This window comes from Mixophyes fleayi, chromosome 9, assembly GCF_038048845.1.
Source record: "Mixophyes fleayi isolate aMixFle1 chromosome 9, aMixFle1.hap1, whole genome shotgun sequence".
Lineage (NCBI taxonomy): Eukaryota > Metazoa > Chordata > Amphibia > Anura > Limnodynastidae > Mixophyes > Mixophyes fleayi.
This window is the reverse complement of record NC_134410.1, coordinates 10,231,360-10,253,903: the sequence shown is the minus strand read 5'-3', so window position 1 is coordinate 10,253,903 and position 22,544 is coordinate 10,231,360. Positions and strand designations below refer to the sequence as shown.

Sequence of the window (22,544 nt, the reverse complement as noted above, 5' to 3'; positions counted from 1 at the left end):
AGGCAAGCCTATATTTCTCCATTTGCCATTAAACTACAACTCCCATGATCTGCCACTGAACATGTTGAGAGTTGTGTCTGAAGAGCAGCCCAGGCAGGGGATGCGATCCCAGCTAGGTCCCTTCATAAATAATCATTTATAAAACCAGACTTTTAATCTTCTATTTTTTTCTCCTTGGAGTATTTTTATAAATTGGTGCCAGGTTGTTACACGATCCCTGTCCGTGCCTGCACGCTGCTTATCTGCCTGTGTGTTACACAACGCCCGGCATAAGCGCTGGGAGATCTACGCAGACGAGCAGTGTGCAGCTTTGGGGGCAGGATGTGAGAGTTTGGAAAGACGTAAGCGGCAGTGTTACTGGTGTCTGGTAATTGGTGTGATTTTTATTTCAGAGCGTTAGCCGGAGCAGGGTATTATGGAAGGCTTGGGGAGTTACGCTGTATGCGTTTGTGTCCCGATACACGTTGGATAACTAGCTTGATCGCAAATGAAGGCAATCTGCTCTCCGTGCAGGGTTTGTGCCTGTACGCAGCAGATTGTCAAGTAGGAAGAGGGATTGTCGTGTCACATACAAAGGGAGGGGGGCAGTGCAGGTCACAAAGGAGGGTCTGCACGTCCGTGCAGTGTGGTCCGTGCAAGGGACCCTTCGAAGCGTCAGTGTGATGCTAGAGTAAATCCCGCAAGGAATAAACCCTGCTCCCGTAATCACCACTTTTACACAGAGCATTTAAGATTACGCTTCAGCACACCCAGGCCTGTCCAATCTCTCTCTCTCTCTCTCTCTCTCTCTCTCTCTCTCTCTCTCTCTCTCTCTCTCTCTCTCTCTCGTGTCCTCTGTGTTTGCAGTTAATACCCTGCCTCCAATGGCCTTGGGATTAACCCCTTGTCTGCCGGGGTGCAGTGCTAACTAGTGAGCACAAAGCCTGACCTACATGTCAAACAAATCGACACAGAATTCATCACCGTTCACGTAAAGCCTGGGAAACTGCACGTCAGAGTGCACCTGTCCTTGCAGCACGAAAGGAGAGGCTGGCAGGGAACTCTGGAACTTGTAGTTCCACAGTGAAGGGAAAGCCGCAAGCTTTACATAAAGGGCACAGGGAGAAGTGAGGTTTCCATGCGTTGAAAAGGCTCATTAGAGTGATGCACTCTGTAGTTAAGGGCTTAATGATCAATGCCACCCTGATCACATTCTGCATAACAGACGTGGCTCTAGGGCTCCTGGGAATTACCCATAATCCAGTGTAAGGGCTGTAGTATAACTGTTCTCTACCGTCAGGGCATTTATAACAATTGCACCTGCTAGAATCTGAATTAATGCAACTAGACTTTTTTTCATTATATAGCTTATATTTATAATACAGGCAAAGACCCTCCTATCATGCACTGTTATCCCTGAAAGCTAGATTGGGATATATGTTGTAGATCCGTTCCGGAAGTCAATAGCCTTAAAAGTGTGATTAGCAGGCAGTACATTAGGTTGTAGCGGGCTTCCCTCTGCTGTCTAGATAGGAGCCGTGTGTGGGATTTGCCTGACAGGAGATAATCTTGGGGATCTGGGGAGTGTCTGTTAATTGTGCATATTCATAAAAAAAAACCCCTACCACGCTCCTACTAACTCTTTCATTACCCAGTTGCACTCATTAGCTCTGTGTCTATCCTGCATTCTGTTCTAGATTCCTGGGAAGCTCAGAGTTCCGTTATTCATCTGCTAAACCAGGAAATACCACAGTAAGTCCCTTTACACTGCACAAATGCCATTTTTTTAAACTTTTTTTTTAACATCACCCTTTGTGTTGCTATTTTATAACCAGAAATAAAGGTTATGTTATTATTCATTTTGCTGTAAGGAATGTACAATCCATGCTAGTGACTTCAAGCCACTGTGATGGATATCTGATGTGGCTTTGGGGGCTTGGTGTATTCAAAGGACTAGATGGCCCCCTGAAGATAGAGACCTGACAGTAACCCATACCAGTTAGATACATTGTGCTAGAGAGTGTATCTAACTGACAATTTGAGATAGAACATGGGCTATTTTTTTTTACAGAATAACCTCATATCGTGCGTCAATTTGTCAGATGTAAATGTACGCCAATCCATACTGTGAATGTGTACCGCGTCCCACTATTTGTTTCATGTTTTTAAAGGGATTTTCCACTTTACGGTTACATTTTAGCAACCCCCCCTCCCTTCTCTATATAAGTAGTTTGGTGGGGGTCTCTGTCTTTTGCTGTATTTACTTATGTTGCTCTGACTTATAGCCGACTTCGGGTCGCTGTAGAGCAAGAGAGATACGACGCAGCTGCTGTAAATAAAATCCGTCTGATGATTGGAGAAGGATGACGCAGTACAAGAGACCTCCAGGAAACTACTCGTTTACATGGAAGGCAGGGGGGGCTGCTGAACTTCTAAATTTAAAGTGGATAACTCCTGAGGCTACGATATATATTTTTATTTGCTCAATCTTCTCCGTTCTGTATTATTTTCTGTTGCCTGATACTTAACTGAATTCATCAAACAGCAATTTACATCAACTTAATTTAAAAAAATTTAAAAATGGCTGCTCCCATCATAGATTAATATTATGCAGGCGGTTGATTTGCGTTTGCGCAACTGATTTTTCTTGCACTATTCTGGTATATACTAGCTAGTTCAGTTCATGTTTCCCTCGTATTATTATTTTTATTTATTTATTTATTGTACCCTCAAACCTCATTGCTAGGGTCACCTGTCTGGCACTGCATTATGGGAAACATCAGCAAGCTGAGCTTTCATGGTGACTGAAGCTGGGTCCTAGCATTCAGCCGTGATGGCTATAATTATACGGGCGATCCGGCACGCGACAGCGTCTTTACATGGTGCTGTGACGGTAATTGCTGATTTAGTGCATGATTTATGTCTGTGTAAAAACCTGCTTTCCTGGTGTTTCATAGGTGTTTCCATTTACTTACAAAGATGGCGTCATTTATAACCCAGCAAAGTTTGGTGAAGATACGACACATTTCCTTTCCAGCAATGTCTGTATTGTCCCATAATGCGCGTAAGTTGGAGAACGCTCGTCGCACAAACTGCTGCCTCCTGTCATGACCCTACCGTACTCCTAAAATACCGGTTGTGTGACACCAACACATCATTATAGATACCGCTGATGTGGTGTAAGAATCTCGTTGCGCGATGATAAGCTCTGTGGTCTCCACCCTATCATGGAGAGTTGTACAGTTTCCATCCCTTGAAGTTCGTTAGAGTATCTCCTCCCCTGAACATGGCCTGATTAAGGGTTCTAACCACCCTAGGCTAATATTGCCCCCACCCACCACCAATGTTTACGTTTATCACCCCCACAGCCATTTTATTATCAACCCTGAGCCAATTTATCAACCCTCAGCCATTTTATTATCCCCCCCTGAGCCAATTTATCACCCCTCAGCCATTTTGTCAGCTCCCCCCCAAGGCATTTCATCCTTCTCAGACACCGTTACTTGACCGATAGATTGCTGCTAGCTGCCTGTCAGTACGGTCCGAGGTTCGTAGTCCGGGTCTCTTGAGATGGGGTAATACTTACCTCGTGAGACCAGACTAAGAACATGGCCCGCACCGGTAGGCAGCATAACCGCAATCTGATTTGCTGCCTATCGCGTAATGGTGACAGCCGGGTCCGCCCCTTTTAGGCCGTAGCTGACCACGATGAGGCCCCCCGCCTTAAGCTAATACACCCGCCTGCAAAGACCAGGAAAAAAACTGAAAATCTGGTGGTGCCCCCCCCAAAATTGCACCCAAGACTGCTGCCTATTGAGTGATCAGTCACTGCAGAAGAAAGCTATTCTAATTTTGCATTCATGTGTACACTCCGGTGTGTTATTGTGAATATATTACGCTGTTTATTGAGATGCTCCAATCAGCTTATGTCCAGTCAGCTCCACTCATGTAGAGGAGGAAGCGTTGTTAACACAAAAAGAGATTATTTGGTGTACAGGATGGAGATATCTATGTATGTCTGTCTGTCCTGTATAATCTCTCAATCCTGTGTATGTTTTTACCCTTTGATCTACTTTATTCATTGCATAATCTGGTAAAAGACGTTAAATTAATGTATACAGATACCAGTGCTCTTACTACCATGCGCTGCAGCCCTCTGCTTTGATTGCACGCACTAATTTATCCGAAAACTCATTTATTGCATTTCGGTGTATAATTACTCGCTCAAACTCGGTAATTGCCTGAGTGATGAAAATATGTCTTCATCTGTGGCACACGTGACATCGCAACTGTGAAAATAATGAACAATTTCACATTTCTTCAGATATTTACTGACTCAGCGTGGATACAATCCCTTGCGTCCAGCTGTACACCGCGCACCGCCAGGCAGCCCTACAAATCGCCCCGCTCTCGTGGTCTAGCGCTGTCCACCCTCTGTTATTTATTAAACAAAAATACAAAAAGCAATGCTATAGGATTAAAATAAAAATTAAGAGCACCAACACAAAACGGTAACAAAATGGCTCAAATGTTTTGTCTTTCTTCCTGCTAATAATACATTGTCGCTGCCCCGGCCGCCATGAAAATATAAGGCTAGGAGTTCCGTGGCCTGAGTGCATATAAATACAAATTATGTATTTGATGGGGCAGCGCAAAGCTTTATAGAAAGCGGAGATTGATAGTCGTATATTCAGTGACTGTAAACCTGTCATAATCTGGCGGATGACATAAAGTTTGGGGAATATCCTGCACACGGTGCCTGGTTTAGAGGTGGTGGAGAGTGAACGGGGGCTCGTGGGTGATGTCAGAGATTGACAGGATCATCTTCCACATGAGATCCCCAGGCAGCAGACAGCGGAGCGTTGTGCCGACCTACAGGAGACGATAAAGGTCAGAGGATCTGCAACAGGCGGAGGGCTCTGCGTTAACAGACGCACAATAGGACCAGCCTGGGGGAGGCTGCTAGGAAATCCTCACTCCGTAATAAAGCTGGGCTGTCTCTTTATTTGATTACAGTGCTTCTGGCAAAGAATTGATAAGTGAGATGGGAGAAAATACCGATCACCCTGGAATATTTTTATCTTTTACAAAACAATATGTAATAGGTAATGAAGACTGCAAATTCCCGGCGGTGCTTTCACCGTACCTGGTGCCAGCGGGTTCTCGGACTAAGGTTGGCGTCTTACTGGTATTTCAGAACCGAGCCTAACAGAAGCGCTAGTAGTGACATACAGTAGTGAATAGAGGACGTTATTTTCTGAAAAACGGTATAAAACACAGAATTGGGCAATCGGGTCTGTGTTACAGATACAATTGCTCCTTTCCTCCTTCACACTACATCAACTGAGGAAGTTGGCAAACTGCTTGGTATCTCCACACTATCTCTTGGCCCTCGTCCCAATCTCGTTTTTATTGGTTTGCTTCTCTCCGCCATAAATGATGGACTGAGCACCCCTATGCTGAACAAGGTCTCGCTACGTCCCCTCGTCTTAGGACACTTTAGACCACCTCACTGCTCCCCCTTCATCTCTAAACTCTAGAGACTGTTGTGTGTGTGTGTGTCTCTCTCTCTCTCATTCTTTCTCTCTCTCTTGTTCTCTCTCTCTCTCTCATTCTCTCTCTCGTTCTTGCTCTCGTTCTTTCTCTCTCTCTCTCTCTCTCTCTCTCTCTCTCATTCTCTCTCTCGTTCTCTCTCTCGCTCTCGTTCTTTCTCTCGTTCTCTCTCTCTCTCTCATTCTCTCTCTCTCTCTCTCATTCTCTCTCTCGTTCTCTCTCTCGCTCTCGTTCTTTCTCTCGTTCTCTCTCTCTCTCTCATTCTCTCTCTCTCTCGTTCTCTCTCTCTCTCATTCTCTCTCTCGCTCTCGTTCTCTCTCTCTCGTTCTCTCTCTCTCTCATTCTCCCATTCTCTCTCTCGCTCTCGTTTTTCTCTCTCGTTCTTTCTCTCTCTCGTTCTTTCTCTCGTTCTTTCTATCGTTCTTTCTCTCTCTTTCTCTCTCGTGTTCTCTCGTTCGCTCTCTCTCTCGTTTGCTCTCTCTCTCTCTCTCTTGTTCTTTCTCTCTATCGTTCTTTCTCTCTCTTTCTCTCGTTCTTTCTCGCTCTCTCTCTCTCATTTGCTCTCTCTCTCTCTCTCGTTTGCTCTCTCTCTCTCTCTCTCTCTCGTTCGCTCTCTCACTCTCTCCCATCTTCTAATACCAGGTAATCCTATCACATCATACATGCTGGTATATACAATCTGAAGGTGACCGTATGGGTGGCATCTACCACCTCACTAACCGGCCCCAGTCAGCGCAGGTTCCGTAGCGCTGGACCAGCATCCTACAGACATGACGCACATGAGCACAATAGATAATAGAATGAGGTAGTGGAGAATTCAGCTTCAGACATGACAAGGTCGTACGAGGGAGACGGACGTGAGACATAAGGAGGAGAGGACCCTGCCCGAGAGTGATTACATATTAGAGTGGTGATGGGCAACAGGCTGCCTAGGGCCCCTCTGAGCCTTCACCTGTGGCCCTATGAGATCTCGCCTGCGGCCCCCAGCTCTTTTCTGCTTTATTGTCAGATTATTTTTGTTGCAGCTTGTAACACTTATTTAAAATGCCTGCTGATATGTTATTACAGATAGACGTCTCTTTCTTTGATAAAATATATTAATTGCTGAGATTGAGGGTGATGTACGGCCATTTTGAAGGTTAGAGGGCCACCTATGGGGCCCCTGAAGTGTATCGAGATGCCTATCCCTGTTTCTTCGCCTCCCATGATCATCGCGCAGCTGGTGACTCGGTGAATACTTTATATACAATACACATAAGGGTATAATTACTAAGCTGCGGGTTTGTCAATGTGGAGATGTTGCCTATAGCAACCAATCAGATTCTAGCTGTCATTTATTTAAAGCGTTCTACAAAATGACAGCTAGAATCTGATTGGTTGCTATAGGCAACATCTCCACTTTTTGCAAAGCCGCAGTTTAGTAAATATCCCCTCATAATATGGAGTCCTCATTATAAACTTTGTATCTGAACATTTTCTTATAAATATATATATATACACACACTGAAATATTTGTTCATTAATATTTCCAGCTTGGTGCTCTTACTCCAGGACTTCCACATCATCCAGAAACGCTGCCATACTCCTCGCTGATTTGCTGAAAGCGCCGCTTCCAGAGGAACAGACGGTGAAGTAATATAAAGGTGAGCGCTCCGCTACGTATTATGGCTCAGTAATACAAGGCGCGGTGACCTGCAGCTCCAGCTGTTGTCATCAGAGCAGATTACCTGAACTGCTTTCTGACTGTATTTACCATTGTTGCCCATAGCAACCAATCAGATTCTAGCTATAATTTGTCTCGTACATTCTACAAAATGATAGCTAGAATCTGATTGGTTGTATTATGCTCTGTGGCCATGTTCTGTTTATGTATGAAGGTTCCCCTGGACATTTCCACATATCTCATTGATATCGATGCTGCCTGTCCGTCGCTATTGTGCCCGTAGAAATTGGGCTCTGTAAAACGATGTTGCATACGGCGTCTTATTAGTGAGTCTGTGCATTGACGTTCAAGGAATGATGACAGGGGCAGCACTGAGGCTTGAAAGGCCGTCAGCAAGGAAATTCCCCATCTCTTTTGCTGAAAGATCAGCTCAGGAATGTTCTGTCTACTTTGCCCTGGAGTAACCAGCACAGAACATACTGACAGACACTGAAAATCACTCCCAAAGCTGGGAAACAAAGATGTCACACAGAAAATGGAAGCCCGGTAAGTGCAGGACTCCACAGCAGAAGGTGATCTCAGAGCCTATAAGCCAGAGTCCAATCATTTATGTAGGATAAATGTAATATAGCAAGGGCACAATGTAATACAGGGGTTTATGTCGCAAAAATAGGCTGGAAGAATTCTCCAAACCAGGTGCCGAATTTGGAGACCCTTCTATGAAAGTTAGTGGTGCCACTTGTTCCTGCCTTGTGAACAAACTGGGTATATGACCTTTGTTTTATAAAGAGGTGCATTTGACACCACAATCTTTCTGCATCGGTGTTACAGGAGACTCACTTTTTTACTTTGTAGTTTTGAGGAACCTGCTCCTTCCACTATAGAACTCTGTCTGTGGCTTCCTGCTGCCTCCATTCCCCTCCTCACATCATGTTACTGCCCCTGTATCATGCAGCCCTGTCCTCACTAACACATCACTCATCTCCTGATATACTCTGTGCTGCTGGGGGACCCTGCTCCTTCCACTATATAACTCTCAGTCTGTAGCTTCTGGCTACCTCTATTCCCCTCCTCACATCATGTCACTGCCCCTGTCACATGCAGCCCTGCCCTCACTAATACATCACTCATCTCCTGATATACTCTGTGCTGCTGGGACTCTGCTCCTTCCACTATATAACTCACAGTCTGTGGCTTCCTGCTGCCTCCATTCCCCTCCTCACATCATGTCACTGCCCCTGTCACATACAACCCTGTCCTCACTAACACATCACTCATCTCCTGATATACTCTGTGCTGCTGGGGGACTCTGCTCCTTCCACTATATAACTCTCAGTCTGTGGCTTCCTGCTGCCTCCATTCTCCTCCTCACATCATGTCACTGCCCCAGTCACATGCAGCCCTGTCCTCACTAACACATCACTCATCTCCTGATATACTCTGTGCTGCTGGGGGACTCTGCTCCTTCCACTATATAACTCTCAGTCTGTGGCTTCCTGCTGCCTCCATTCCCCTCCTCACACCATGTCACATGCAGCCCTGTCTTCCCTTGCACAATCAAGCACACCCAGCTCCCGGAATGTCATGTGCTGCTGTGACCCTTCTGATGATCTGATTGGCTGCAGGTTGTTCTATTCACAAATACTTCAGAACTGGGGTCATAATGGATGACAAACCTAATCCAAAGAACCTTCAAATTTACTAAAGGCTTCTAGATTTGGGTCCTGAATTCTACATCAATTTGTGGGGGACACCCAGACATCAGTAACCTAAGAACAATTACAATAGGTATCGACAACTTAGTGCAACGCTACTGAAAACAAGTATAAAAACAATTCTGGTTAGTACTTATGATGACTGAATGTCACACAGCTTTACTAATTGTATCCACTCTAATGCTTATGTTTATACTCGGTCATTTTAATTTTGCATCTGTTTCTGTTACAAAACACTAAAGTTTCCCTTTCAGCGTTGGCTCGTTGCACTCTTGCTGCAGTGTTAGGGACAGTGCACTGTGGTGAGTCTGCTACACTGTACTATGTACAAGGAACAGACGGAACGGACCTAAACCCTGACAGATAACAGACAGATGCCGGCCCCTTCCAGGGAGGTGACATTGCTGCAAGTCCCAGCACCTCCTCCTTCTCAGCTGCTTCTCCTTCCCTCTCTGCAGCCTGGGGCAGCTCTCGGGAAACTGCTGGGAGTCCACAGCCGAGGGATGAGGGGGATGGGGGGGGAGAGCTGCAGGAGGGGGGGGGGGAGGAGTCCCTGGTGACTGTTGCAGGTCTTTGGCAGAGGGAGAAGAGAGCCAGTAGCCCGGGGGGGGGGGGGGGGGCAAGTGACAGGCAGCTTTCTGGGCATAGTGGCAGATTCTTGGTCTGGCAACGCAGGTTTTGGTGCAGCCGCAGTTAGTAGCAGAGAGAGGAAGCAGACGAGGAAGTGAGAGGTTGTTCCCCAAACAAGGGGCACGTCTGAAGTGTCCTAAAAGTCTAGTGAACAGTCGTTGGCACTGATAGCTCAGAGCAGATACGGGATCGGGGAGCGTTAAGCAGTAGGCCTCTTGGAGGAACGTACCGGAGATTAAACGTCCCCTGTACTGCGTTGGGACCTGATATTGACAAGGTGTCGGGTTGTAACAAGTTATTACGTCCTACGTGTACAGTATTACACACACTCCTAGTTCTGGGGCCAGAGGTGCGTACTTTTTGCAGCCCGCAGTGAGGAGGGGGGGGATCTGTGTACGAGTGGCACCACTGCATGTGACTGGTCAGTATTAAAGTTCGGAGATCCGTGGCCGTCGACTGCCTGCAAGGGATGGATGAGGGGCCTGAGTCTGTGATGGATGCTAATTGCAGTCTTACGGCTGTGTACATGACAGGTGGTGCAACGTTAGGGCTGCGTGTGACAGGTGCTACGTGTAGTGACAGGGCTGTGCGTGTTGTCTATTACAGTGCGAGGGTGTGCTGGGAGAGGACTGTGTGCAGTATGTGGAACTCGTAGTGAGGGTGGGTGCTGGTTACAGTCCAGGGCAGTGTAGTGAGCGTGCTAGGGGCTGCGTAATGGCCTGAAGCAGGCAGTGCATACGAGTAGTGTTATATGGTCTACGTAGCTGGACAGATTCTAAATAAAGACAACGTCTACGGCATGAATCCTGCAAAGCCATTGTTCAGGGACTGAGCAATGTTTTCTTGAACTTGTGATCTTAACATTATAAATTAACACATTCAAGCTTTAATATATAAATTCCAAAGTGTTCTACAAGGAAAGCAAATACATTACACATTACACTCACAAACAAAATGTCAAACAAGCCATTTAAACTAGTATTTCTTTTGTGCTTCTTATATAAAAGCCGCTAACCAGTACTTGTACATCCGACGGAGTGACCTTCGTAGGATAAAGTCGGTGAAAACTATTCAGTAGGAGGACGAGAGCTCCGTCATCCTGAGGTTTTGGCTCAAGGTCTGGGAACCCGGAGATGTACATGTAAATCGTGAATCTCAGGATCGCTCCCTGGCATTTTTATCGGATTGTTATTATTGACCACTTGTATAGTTGTTGGGTTAAGCATATTGCAGCATTGGTGCCGATTTTGCACCAATTTTGCAGTAGGAAGTTGGGGCAGGGGGGAGGACACCCCAAAGTACTGAGCCGTGGCTTAGCTTGCAACCCAGAGACCTACGGGTAGATTAATTGACTTTTAATTTAAATTTGGCCCTGCGGCGTGTGTCTGTGGTTGGCAAATTAGATTGCAAGCTCCACTGGGAAATTGTATTCGTTGCCTGAATAAAACGCAACCGCGCTATAGCAAATGTTGGCGATGTAGAAATACAAGGATTATAATAGAAGGTTGTTCTGAAGTGGATCCAGAAGGACTTGGTACTATTGTCGAGGCACAGTGCCGCTCGTATTATAGAGGATTTAATATGTCTTTTGTAGACAGTAAGGCTTGTTTGTGAAAGTGATAAAAACAGCGAAATGCTGTTTTGTGATGTCACAGGACTAATTTTGCCGCTGTTTCAAAGGCCAAGGTCAGAGGGTGTTTCCCGCTTTAATGCAGGAACACAGCCCTTTCTCCCTGCAAAAGGACTTCAATTCTTTGGCACCTCCGAGGTCTCGATATCTCACCCCTATACTCGCACCCTAAAATGTCCCTTGCAGACAAGAAGCCGCAATCTTCGTCAAAAAAGAAAGATGTGCGGAACTGTGTTTTTGGAGACTTATAAGTGAGCCTGTACGTCACTTAGGGTACTCTTTTGGTGGTGGGGGGTGTTGGTTCTAGCAGATCACAGCCAAAGCATAGAAGAATCCGAGGGGGGTGTTGCTGGAAAATTCTTTGTCATTCCCTCATATTTCCCAATTAATTCCGTCATGTACCCTGACAAATTGTACAGGAACGTACAGCTCATATACTAACATTGTATTCAGGTGATTCACCAACCAGCAGTTAGTGTTTATGTGTCGCTAGTGCGATGAAAGCAAATGTCTAATACACGCCTTCAGATGCACGGTGTCACAAAACGACATTCAATTAAAGATTTCAGGGTGTCCTTTTAGGCTACACAGGTTAAGTTTGGAGAAACAATTTTTTTCCCTCTTTCTAGAATTGGTGTAACACAAGGCCAGGATTAGCCAGTGCTAGGTATTCAAGGTCATCAGCGATCATTATAATTAAACAGTATTTTTCCTGGCTAGGTACAAAGTAGTCAAATGTGTATAAATGTCAGGATAATCTGTGGGTTCTGTATTTGGGGGGGCGCTCTGCCTCACAGCGCTGGGGTCATGAGTTCCATTCCCGACCATGACCTTATCTGTGTGAAGTTTGTATGTTCTCCCCGTGTTTGCGTGGGTTTCCTCCGGGTGCTGCGGTTTCCTCCCACACTCCAAAAACATACTGGTAGGTTAATTGGCTGCTAACAATATTGACCCTAGTCTCTCTCTCTCTCTCTCTCTCTGTGTATGTTAGGGAATTTAGACTGTAAGCTCCAATGGGGCAGGGACTGATGTGAGTGAGTTCTCTGTACAGCACTGCAGAATCAGTGGCGCTATATAAATAAATGGTGATGATGATGATGATTTGCTCCCAGGAGTGGGGTATTATGTCAATGCAGAGTGGTTTAGTTGCTCCTGCAGGAAGGAGGCTGCGAGGCTGAGAATCTTTGCTGTGGTAAACAGTGTACAGTCGGTAATATAGTCGCTGGATGTGATGGATGGATAGATGGATAGTGAGTGCAGTACGGAAGCCCTGGGTCCTTCCTCCTGGATGGTGACTGCAGCATTACCTGGCTGACAGATTTGTCCATGATTCTGGGTTCCATACCTCTCAACATGTCTGTCCCCACCAACGTGGCCACGGTAAAATGGAGGCATGGCCACGGTAAAATGGAGGCATGTCCACGTACAACGGGGGTAAGGCTGCATTCCCAGGGGGCTGCTTAGTGTTGTAATGTGCTAGGCTGCCCAGTACATAACTCCCATACCCCAAGATTCCCACCCGCGGGAGAAACATGTCTATGGGCGGGACAGAGCCCTAAAATCGGGGCTGCCCCACTGAAATCGGGACATTTGGCAGATATGAGGTTCCACTGACATCACATACTATGCTGTAATAGCACAATGTACTACAATATAGAAGATTATTGTGAGTCAGGAGAACTCGTAAAAGTCATAAGATGGAGCCGAGGAACTCTTATCAAATCTAGACGTTATGTTGATGTAATATTAGAAAAACATTTGTAGGAACGACTCCTAAATTTATATTTTTGTTTGTATAGCAGCAATCATATTACAAGATGCTGTACAGAGGATAAGCAATCATTCACATCGTTCCCTGCCCCATAGGAGCTTACATTCTAATTCCCAACCACACACATACTGATTAGTGTCCATTTTGTCAGAAGCCAATTCACCTACCGGTATGTCTTTAGAGTGTGTGGGAGGAAACTGGAGCACCCAGAGGAAACCCACGCAAACACGGGAAGAACGTCCAAATTGGAACGTATGACCCCAATGCTGTGAATAAGCAGTGTTGACCACTGTGCCACCATCCAGCCTTATCACACCAGATAGGCATAAAATTGGGCAATCGTCCTTTTTTCTAAGACAAGCCCTGAATGTCTAATTCAATAATGATTTTGTAGGTAAAATCCAAAGTGAATATAATCCGCCTATATGCTGCAAGGGATCACTGTCCTAGGTGGGTCTTATAGCTCTGTTAATGCCATACTTGCCAACTCTCCCGAAATGTCCGGGAGACTCCCGCATTTTGCGAGTCTCCCTGACACCCGGGCGAGTGTGGCAATCTCCCTGATCGGCAAAATTTGGTTTAAACGCCGCGATTCACCCGGAATCGCGGTGTTTGGCCCCTGCTGTAAAATAACGCGATTTGCGTCATCACGTCAAGGGGGCGGGGCCAAAATGATGCGATCTCGGCGCCCCGCCCCCTGTACGCCCACGTCCCAGCCGGCATCTCCCGGAAGCCAGAAACACAAATGTTGGCAAGTATGGTTAATGCTGTGTGCTGTAACCGGCTGCCATTTTGTCGAAGTCCTCTGCATTAAAACGATGTTTCTCTCGGTTTGTGGAGAATTTGTGTAGAACATGTGCCCCCTGGTTGCTGTAATACCCTTGATGTGTGTCTCTATTATGTGTGTGTGTACTAGGCTCTCCTCTCCCTGAGCACCATCAGACTGTACACGAATGAAGAGGATTGCCTGAGTAATTGTTTATTCAAGACCTCCGAGTGTAATGGGCACTACCTGTGTCGACTTGGATTCTCCTTCGCTTGATAAGATGCATTAAGTGTTATGGACACGGCAGGATTTCCTTACATTTAGGAATCTTAAGGGTTCATATGGGGGAAAGAGATGCGACGGTGCAGCATGAAAGCTGTTATTTCCTGATTTGTGACGTCATGCACCCTTTATTGGCTGCAAAATTGACTGCGGCATGAGGAGAAAATTGTCACTACTTTTGTTGGGCAATGCTGTTCCGACACGGGACTATAATGCAGAGTGTGGAATGCAGGAATCTGCTTGAAGACATTTTGCTTTGCAGGAAGAGAAACTATCAATGTTTATCTAGCTTTTATTTTGCAATAAATGAAGAGAGTAACAATAGTTGGATCTGCACAAGATCTGCGTCTCTCATCCACCCTCATTACATCCTCCCATTCCCGGTTACAGAACTTTTTTCGGGCTGCACCCACTCTATGGAATTCTCTCCCTCGCACAATAAGACTCTCCTCTGGTCTACAAGCTTTCAAGCGTTCTCTGAAAACCCACCTCTTCAGACAAGCTTATAATATTCCTCAACCACCCTCTTAACTTCACTACATTACCACCCGTTACACAATTTCACACAAGACAACTACCCCCTGACCAACATTGTTGTGTGAAGGGATCATTTAGCTCATGAGTCACTTTTACCTTTGCAGTCTGGCTGGGCCGACTGCAAATGTAGACTTAACCTCATGTGTCAAACTCCCATTGTCCCATAGATTGTAAGCTTGCGAGCAGGGCCTTCTCACCTCTTTGTCTGTTTTACCCAGTTTGTTTATTAGTTTACTATGTTTTTCCCCAATTGTAAAGCGCTACGGAATATGTTGGCGCTATATAAATGATGATGATGATGATAGTTTCAGTCATTATTTAACACTTCTGAAAATGTCTGCCGCGTTCAATGGTGGAGGGGGGGGGGGAGTTCATTTGGCCGCATAACTGCCGAAAGTAACGTGGCCTGCGCACTATTACCGTTACTACGTTCCTAGAAAAACGTGGCCAAATTTAATTGGCCCCATAGAGTGTATCCGCACTAGTGTCCCGGGAATGTTGTGCTAACGACCTTCATTGGAACAGTTTTTGTGTCCTCTACGTGCTTCATAGCAAAGCATACATCTAAACCAAAGTAAAGGATCAATATAGAAAGTTGTGACTCTTGAAATACAGGTGACCCTGAAATCCCCTTGCCGTTGTGTGTGTGTGTGTGTGTATATATATATTTATAGAAATATAAGTAGATATTTCTACCTTTGCACTTCTGTCACTGGGGCTCACTACCTAACACTGCATTCAGAATTGTCACTAGACTGGAGCAACCAATCAGACACTTTAATTGGCGAACTTGCAGGCGACGGATAAAACCTAATTGCTGATTGCTTGCTGTTGTTCAGTGCAAATTTTGCACCTAAATGAAATGCTAGTGAATACGCAGAACTGACTGAAAATCTGCAAAATGTCACGTAAAGCTTCTGTGTAGCAGAACGTCAAAATCAGAATGCGGCCGTACTCCTGTGTGTGCCTTGGCTGACAAGTAGTCCTTTGCCCTTGTTCCGGGTCATGAAGACACCTACAGCCGTTAAGTTTAAGTGTTAGCGCACGTTCTTAAAGCCTAGTAAGCGCATTTTGATGGCAATAATCCAGGGGATAAATGAATGGAACGCTACACGCGCACTTTCTGACAAACGTTCATGTTGCGTTGATTTCGACATCGCCTGCAGCAGTCACCATCATCAACATTTATTTATATAGCGCCAGCAAATTCCGTGGCGCTTTACAATTGGGAAGTAACACAAGATAAAATACAATGGATTTCTCTGGGAACGCTCATTAAGTACACATAGCTCACTATACTGCAAGGAAGCTATGAGACTCGTTAATTAACGCGCTCGGTTTGTTAAAGTGTAGACAAGGTTCTGTCAATTTTTTTAACACTGTACGGCCCCTTTTGACATTTTTTGGGCTCTCCCACAGGTGCTCTGTGATATGGAATATATTCTTAGCAGTGATATTAGTGTTACTTTAGGTTAGAAGAAATGTTGATTGCAGTAAGAGATATTACACTGCAGATTTAAACGTCATAAAGGGCATTTCTAGTAAAGCATTGTATTATAGACCCTTGTATTATAGATTGTATTATAGACCCTTCTGCAACAAGGGAGCTGTTTGTAAGAACGGTCTTTATTTGCAGTAAATGATCTTGCAGAGCATGTTGTGAAACAAGTACTAGTTGTGGGGTTTGTGTAAGAGATACTCTACACTAATGGGCTTTATGCATAATATGTGCAATGTATAAGGGACACTTGAGGTGAAAGGAGAGGCTGGTAACTGTGTGCAGTGAGGGATCTCTGGAAACTGTGCAGTGAGGGATCTCTGTACACTATGAGCAGTGAGGGATCTCTGTACACTATGTGCAGTGAGGGATCTCTGCGCACTATGTGCAGTGAGGGATCTCTGTACACTATGTGCAGTGAGGGATCTCTGTACACTATGTGCAGTGAGGGATCTCTGTACACTATGTGCAGTGAGGGATCTCTGCGCACTATGTGCAGTGAGGGATCTCTGCGCACTATGTGCAGTGAGGGATCTCTGTACACTATGTGCAGTGAGGGGTCTCTGCGCACTATGTGCAGTGAGGGGTCTCTGCGCACTATATGCAGTGAGGGGTCTCGGCGCACTATGTGCAGTGAGGGATCTCTGCGCACTATGTGCAGTGAGGGATCTCTGCGCACTATGAGCAGTGAGGGGTCTCTGAGCACTATGTGCAGTGAGGGGTCTCTGCGCACTATGTGCAGTGAAGGATCTCTGTACACTATGAGCAGTGAGGGATCTCTGTACACTATGTGCAGTGAGGGATCTCTGTACACTATGAGCAGTGAGGGATCTCTGCGCACTATGAGCAGTGAGGGGTCTCTGCGCACTATGTGCAGTGAGGGGTCTCTGCGCAATATGTGCAGTGAGGGATCTCTGTTCACTATGAGCAGTGAGGGATTTCTGTACACTATGTGCAGTGAGGGATCTCTGCGCACTATGAGCAGTGAGGGGTCTCTGCGCACTATGTGCAGTGAGGGGTCTCTGTTCACTATGAGCAGTGAGGGATCTCTGTACACTATGTGCAGTGAGGGGTCTCTGCGCACTATGAGCAGTGAGGGGTCTCTGCGCAATATGTGCAGTGAGGGATCTCTGTTCACTATGAGCAGTGAGGGATCTCTGTACACTATGTGCAGTGAGGGGTCTCTGCGCAATATGTGCAGTGAGGGATCTCTGTTCACTATGAGCAGTGAGGGATCTCTGTACACTATGTGCAGTGAGGGATCTCTGCGCACTATGAGCAGTGAGGGGTCTCTGCGCACTATGTGCAGTGAGGGGTCTCTGCGCACTATGTGCAGTGAGGGATCTCAGCGCACTATGTGCAGTGAGGGATCTCTGTACACTATGTGCAGTGAGGGATCTCTACACTAAGCTGGTCGGCATTGTAGATAATTTGAGCAAATGATGGATCGTGCAGTGGGGGCTGTACTTGCACCGGGAACACCTTGCGGTGAGAGGAGGTGTAATGGGGCTCAGTGCAGTGAGAGGATCTACTTTTAGTGAATGATTGTTTGTCTGCCTGAAATATACTTGTCATGTCCGGGAGGCTGTGGGCGATCCGGGCAGTGCCAGTAACCGACGGCTCTTACATGTGTGTATAATACATGTATGTATGGTACATGTGTGTGTATGGTATATGTGTGTATGGTATATGTGTGTATGGTACATGTGTGTATGATATGTGTGTATGGTACATGTGTGTATGATATGTGTGTATTGTACATGTGTGTATGATATGTATGTATTGTACATGTGTGTATGATACATGTGTGTATGGTACATGTGTGTATGATATGTGTGTATAATACATGTGTGTATGATATGTGTGTATAATACATGTGTATGATACATGTGTGTATGATATGTGTGTATTATACATGTGTGTATGATATGTGTGTATTGTACATGTGTGTATGATATGTGTGTATTGTACATGTGTGTATGATATGTGTGTATTGTACATGTGTGTATGATATGTGTGTATGGTACATGTGTGTATGATATGTGTGTATAATACATGTGTATGATACATGTGTGTATGATATGTGTGTATTATACATGTGTGTATGATATGTGTGTATTGTACATGTGTGTATGATATGTATGTATGATACATGTGTGTATGGTACATGTGTGTATAATACAGGCGGCTGCAGTGCCGGGACCGTGTCTGTGGCCGCCCCCAGTGACAGATCAGCGCTGGAGGGATCCGTGTACCGGGCGCTATATGTAACCACGGGTCTCCGCACAGTGAGGGGTGTATGGCGGATACATGCCCCGAGCTGCGGGGTCTCCTTGTGATGCCCGCGGGTGTACTCCCTGCAGTGATGTGTAATGGAGCCCGGTGCAGCGCGGGGTCTCCGTGCAGGGTGTGATGGAGTCTGTGTGACAGGAGGTGCCCACGGAACACGTCACTCCGCGAGTGGGAGTCTGGCGAGGGATCCCCCCCGGAGATCCTGAGGTGACCCGGGAGACATTATATGAGGGGTCACCGACCCCCTCCCCCGACTGTCCGGTGACCCCACACAGCCCTCTCACCCGGCTCCTCTAACACCCCACTGTGGGTGTTATTCAGTGACCCCCCAACACTATAATGAGGGGCTGAGACATTGTGACTGTGGGATGTGTGTGTTGCACACTTGTGTGTAGTTGTGTCACATGTCATGTGGGGCCTCCCAGGGATGTGTGTAATGTCACACTGATGCCCAGTTGTGTAGTGTCACACTGATGCCCTGTTGTGTAGTTGTGTAATGTCACACTGATGCCCAGTTGTGTAGTGTCACATTGATGCCCAGTTGTGTAGTGTCACATTGATGCCCAGTTGTGTAGTTGTGTAATGTCACACTGATGCCCAGTTGTGTAGTGTCACATTGATGCCCAGTTGTGTAGTGTCACATTGATGCCCAGTTGTGTAGTTGTGTAATGTCACACTGATGCCCAGTTGTGTAATGTCACACTGATGCCCAGTTGTGTAATGTCACACTGATGCCCAGTTGTGTAGTGTCACATTGATGCCCAGTTGTGTAGTGTCACATTGATGCCCAGTTGTGTAGTTGTGTAATGTCACACTGATGCCCAGTTGTGTAATGTCACACTGATGCCCAGTTGTGTAATGTCACACTGATGCCCAGTTGTGTAATGTCACACTGATGCCCAGTTGTGTAGTGTCACATTGATGCCCAGTTGTGTAGTTGTGTAATGTCACACTGATGCCCAGTTGTGTAGTTGTGTAATGTCACACTGATGCCCAGTTGTGTAATGTCACACTGATGCCCTGTTGTGTAGTTGTGTAATGTCACACTGATGCCCAGTTGTGTAGTTGTGTAATGGCACACTGATGCCCAGTTGTGTAGTTGTGTAATGGCACACTGATGCCCTGTTGTGTAATGTCACACTGATGCCCTGTTGTGTAGTTGTGTAATGTCACACTGATGCCCAGTTGTGCAATGTCACTGATGCCCAGTTGTGTAGTTGTGTAATGGCACACTGATGCCCAGTTGTGTAATGGCACACTGATGCCCAGTTGTGTAGTGTCACATTGATGCCCAGTTGTGTAATGTCACACTGATGCCCAGTTGTGTAGTTGTGTAATGTCACACTGATGCCCAGTTGTGTAATGGCACACTGATGCCCAGTTGTGTAGTTGTGTAATGTCACACTGATGCCCAGTTGTGTAATGTCACACTGATGCCCTGTTGTGTAGTTGTGTAATGTCACACTGATGCCCAGTTGTGTAGTTGTGTAATGGCACACTGATGCCCAGTTGTGTAGTTGTGTAATGGCACACTGATGCCCTGTTGTGTAATGTCACACTGATGCCCTGTTGTGTAGTTGTGTAATGTCACACTGATGCCCAGTTGTGCAATGTCACTGATGCCCAGTTGTGTAGTTGTGTAATGGCACACTGATGCCCAGTTGTGTAATGGCACACTGATGCCCAGTTGTGTAGTGTCACATTGATGCCCAGTTGTGTAATGTCACACTGATGCCCAGTTGTGTAGTTGTGTAATGTCACACTGATGCCCAGTTGTGTAATGGCACACTGATGCCCAGTTGTGTAGTGTCACATTGATGCCCAGTTGTGTAATGTCACACTGATGCCCAGTTGTGTAGTTGTGTAATGTCACACTGATGCCCAGTTGTGTAGTGTGACACAGTTGTGTAGTGTGACACAGTTGTGTAGTGTCACACTGATGTCCTCCTCCCTGTGTCTCCCTGGGATAGATGTGTGTGCGCTGGTTTCTCGCTCTCTCCCCCCGGCCGCCCGCGGTGCATGATGGGAGTTGTAGTTCTCAGACGCTCCGGCCCCCATTGGCGGCAGTGGTGGGCGGCGCGGTGCCCGGACTACACTTCCCGTCACGCCCCGCGCGGCCTGGCTCGCTGCTCTCGCTCGCTGGCTGCCAGTGTCTCCGCCGAACCTTCTTCTTCTTGTCCGGGCGCAGAAACACCCGGCGACACCCGGCTCACCCGAGAGAGCCCACCCCGGCCCTGGATCCTGGAGAGGAGTCACGGAACAGGTGCGACCTCTCCCCCCGTATGTCCCCGTATGTCCCCGGCGCTCCGGACATTTAAACCCCCCACCGGGCTGCACATCGGCCGCCCCCTCACCCGATTCGGGCCACACTTCTCCTCCCCACACAGACATGGGCCAGAGGTGTCCGGCTGATTCCTCCCCCGTCCTCACCCTTCTCCCCGACACCCCATAACACAAACCGGGTGACTGCGGGTGTAGCTGTGCGCCCCGAGCCCGGGTTTCGGGGCGTGGATTACTATGGTAACCGCAGGGTGTGCAGGAGCCCGAGCTGAGTGTCCTGGGGTGAGAGCATCATCCCACCAACTTCTTATTTACCTGTGTGGGTCCGGGGGGCGCTGCGCACACCCGCTGGGGATGTTCATGGGGCGAGCTGTCGGGTGTCTGCACCCCCGTGTGTCACTTGCTGGAGTTTGGGTCACTCTGAGATCTTGTGACGGGAGGGACGGGGGAGATCACCCAACTCCTGCAGTGACACCCGACGGGTCATCCACCCAGAGGAGATCGGGTCACCAGGACGAGAGTGGGTGCAAATATTCAGCACCACCAGTGGGATGCACGGCCCAGGCACCTCGGACACCACCTGGGAGCACTATATATATTTATATATATATATATATATATATATATATATATATACTGATGCCCAGCACACATATATATATTAATAATGCATATTTTGCGCCTCTCCCATTCTCAGTTACCCAGCTCCCAGGCCACTCACGAGTTGTGTACACATAGTGCAGCCTGTGTGCACCACACTAGGGGCAGGATGTTGTGTAATTGGGGTTTCTATACACTTCTATGACAACCACAGACCCAGGGCGATGCTGATAGGGTGTGTGGTTGGGGGGATTCATCCTCCCATTGGGGGGGGGGGGGCAATGGGGTATATAGAGGACAGGCTGGCCTTGCAGGTAGGAGGATGATGGTTTTGCATGCAGACAGGTAAGTGAATGATGCATATATATATATATATATAATAAGTAGGTTATGGATTGACGTAGGTGGCACAGTTTAATGCTCTTTATACCGCTGTAGGTGTGCTTGGGTGAATGCCGCTGTCATGTTCTGCAGGTGCCTGTGATGCAGGATATATGACTGTACAGGTGCCTGTGATGCAGGATATATGACTGTACAGGTGCCTGTGATGCAGGATATATGACCGTACAGGTGATCTATGATGCTCACACTGAGCCCTCTCTAGGAGCCGGGGATATTAAACACACCGAGATGAATCTGTATTCCGAGCAGAGCCAGGGACGGGGAGGACGGTTATACAGGATAATCTAGATGGGTGACCTCACTACAGTAACTAAACGTGGGATCTCGCAGCCACCGAGGCATCGCTGCTGCTGTGTCTGGTTCTCTCACTTTTGTTTTTTGTTTTTTAATGTTCCAGCTTTCGGAGTATATGGTAAACAGCGTAATGTTCTGTTCCTAAACGTTTGAAAGGTGTCTGTTTATTTATTTACTTTTCCTCTTGAGATTTTTTCCTACCTGGTTGTGGAATATCAACTTTTGTTGTTTTTTTTTTTTGTATCATTTCTTTTTATTTGTTTGTCTATTGTTACCTCTGTAGTTGAATATGCTTTTACATTCTTATTTATATTTAACGTTCATATCTCTGTGGGACGTTTTTGTGATGTATCTGCCAATTTAGTGGGATTGCTGATTTATTTCCCTCTGTCGTCTTAACACCATAGATTCTTGTTTTAGCATTTCATTTATTTGTGTTCTGTACTTAATTTACTTTACGTATATATGTCAGATTGTCCTGCACGTTACCTGATCCTTTAAAATAGGATTTCTCTCCCCATCCATCAGCTGATCGTTAATGCACCTTCATATATTTCATCTGAAATCCTATGTGCTCCAATCCTTCCGACGAGAGCTGTAATTCTGTTTCCCACGTGTTGTTGAACCCTCTGCGGTGCCGTTTTATTTGTAT

At 46.5% G+C, this 22,544-nt stretch overlaps 1 protein-coding gene across 5 annotated transcripts in view; it reads left to right on the top strand.

The window, feature by feature from the left end:
- The window catches only part of BCORL1 (BCL6 corepressor like 1), a 58,464-nt gene that overhangs the window by 5,596 nt on the left and 30,324 nt on the right, over nucleotides 1-22,544 (top strand). For 3 of the 5 annotated variants that reach the window (XM_075186350.1, XM_075186351.1, XM_075186349.1), the window contains exon 1: nucleotides 20,252-20,579. In XM_075186350.1, coding sequence (XP_075042451.1) covers nucleotides 20,287-20,579 — 293 coding nt within the window. In that variant the 5' untranslated portion in view covers nucleotides 20,252-20,286. Of the gene's footprint in view, nucleotides 1-1,699; nucleotides 1,732-7,064; nucleotides 7,176-20,251; nucleotides 20,580-22,544 lie in introns of those variants that run through there. The other 2 variants (XM_075186353.1, XM_075186352.1) reach the window with 2 other exon arrangements.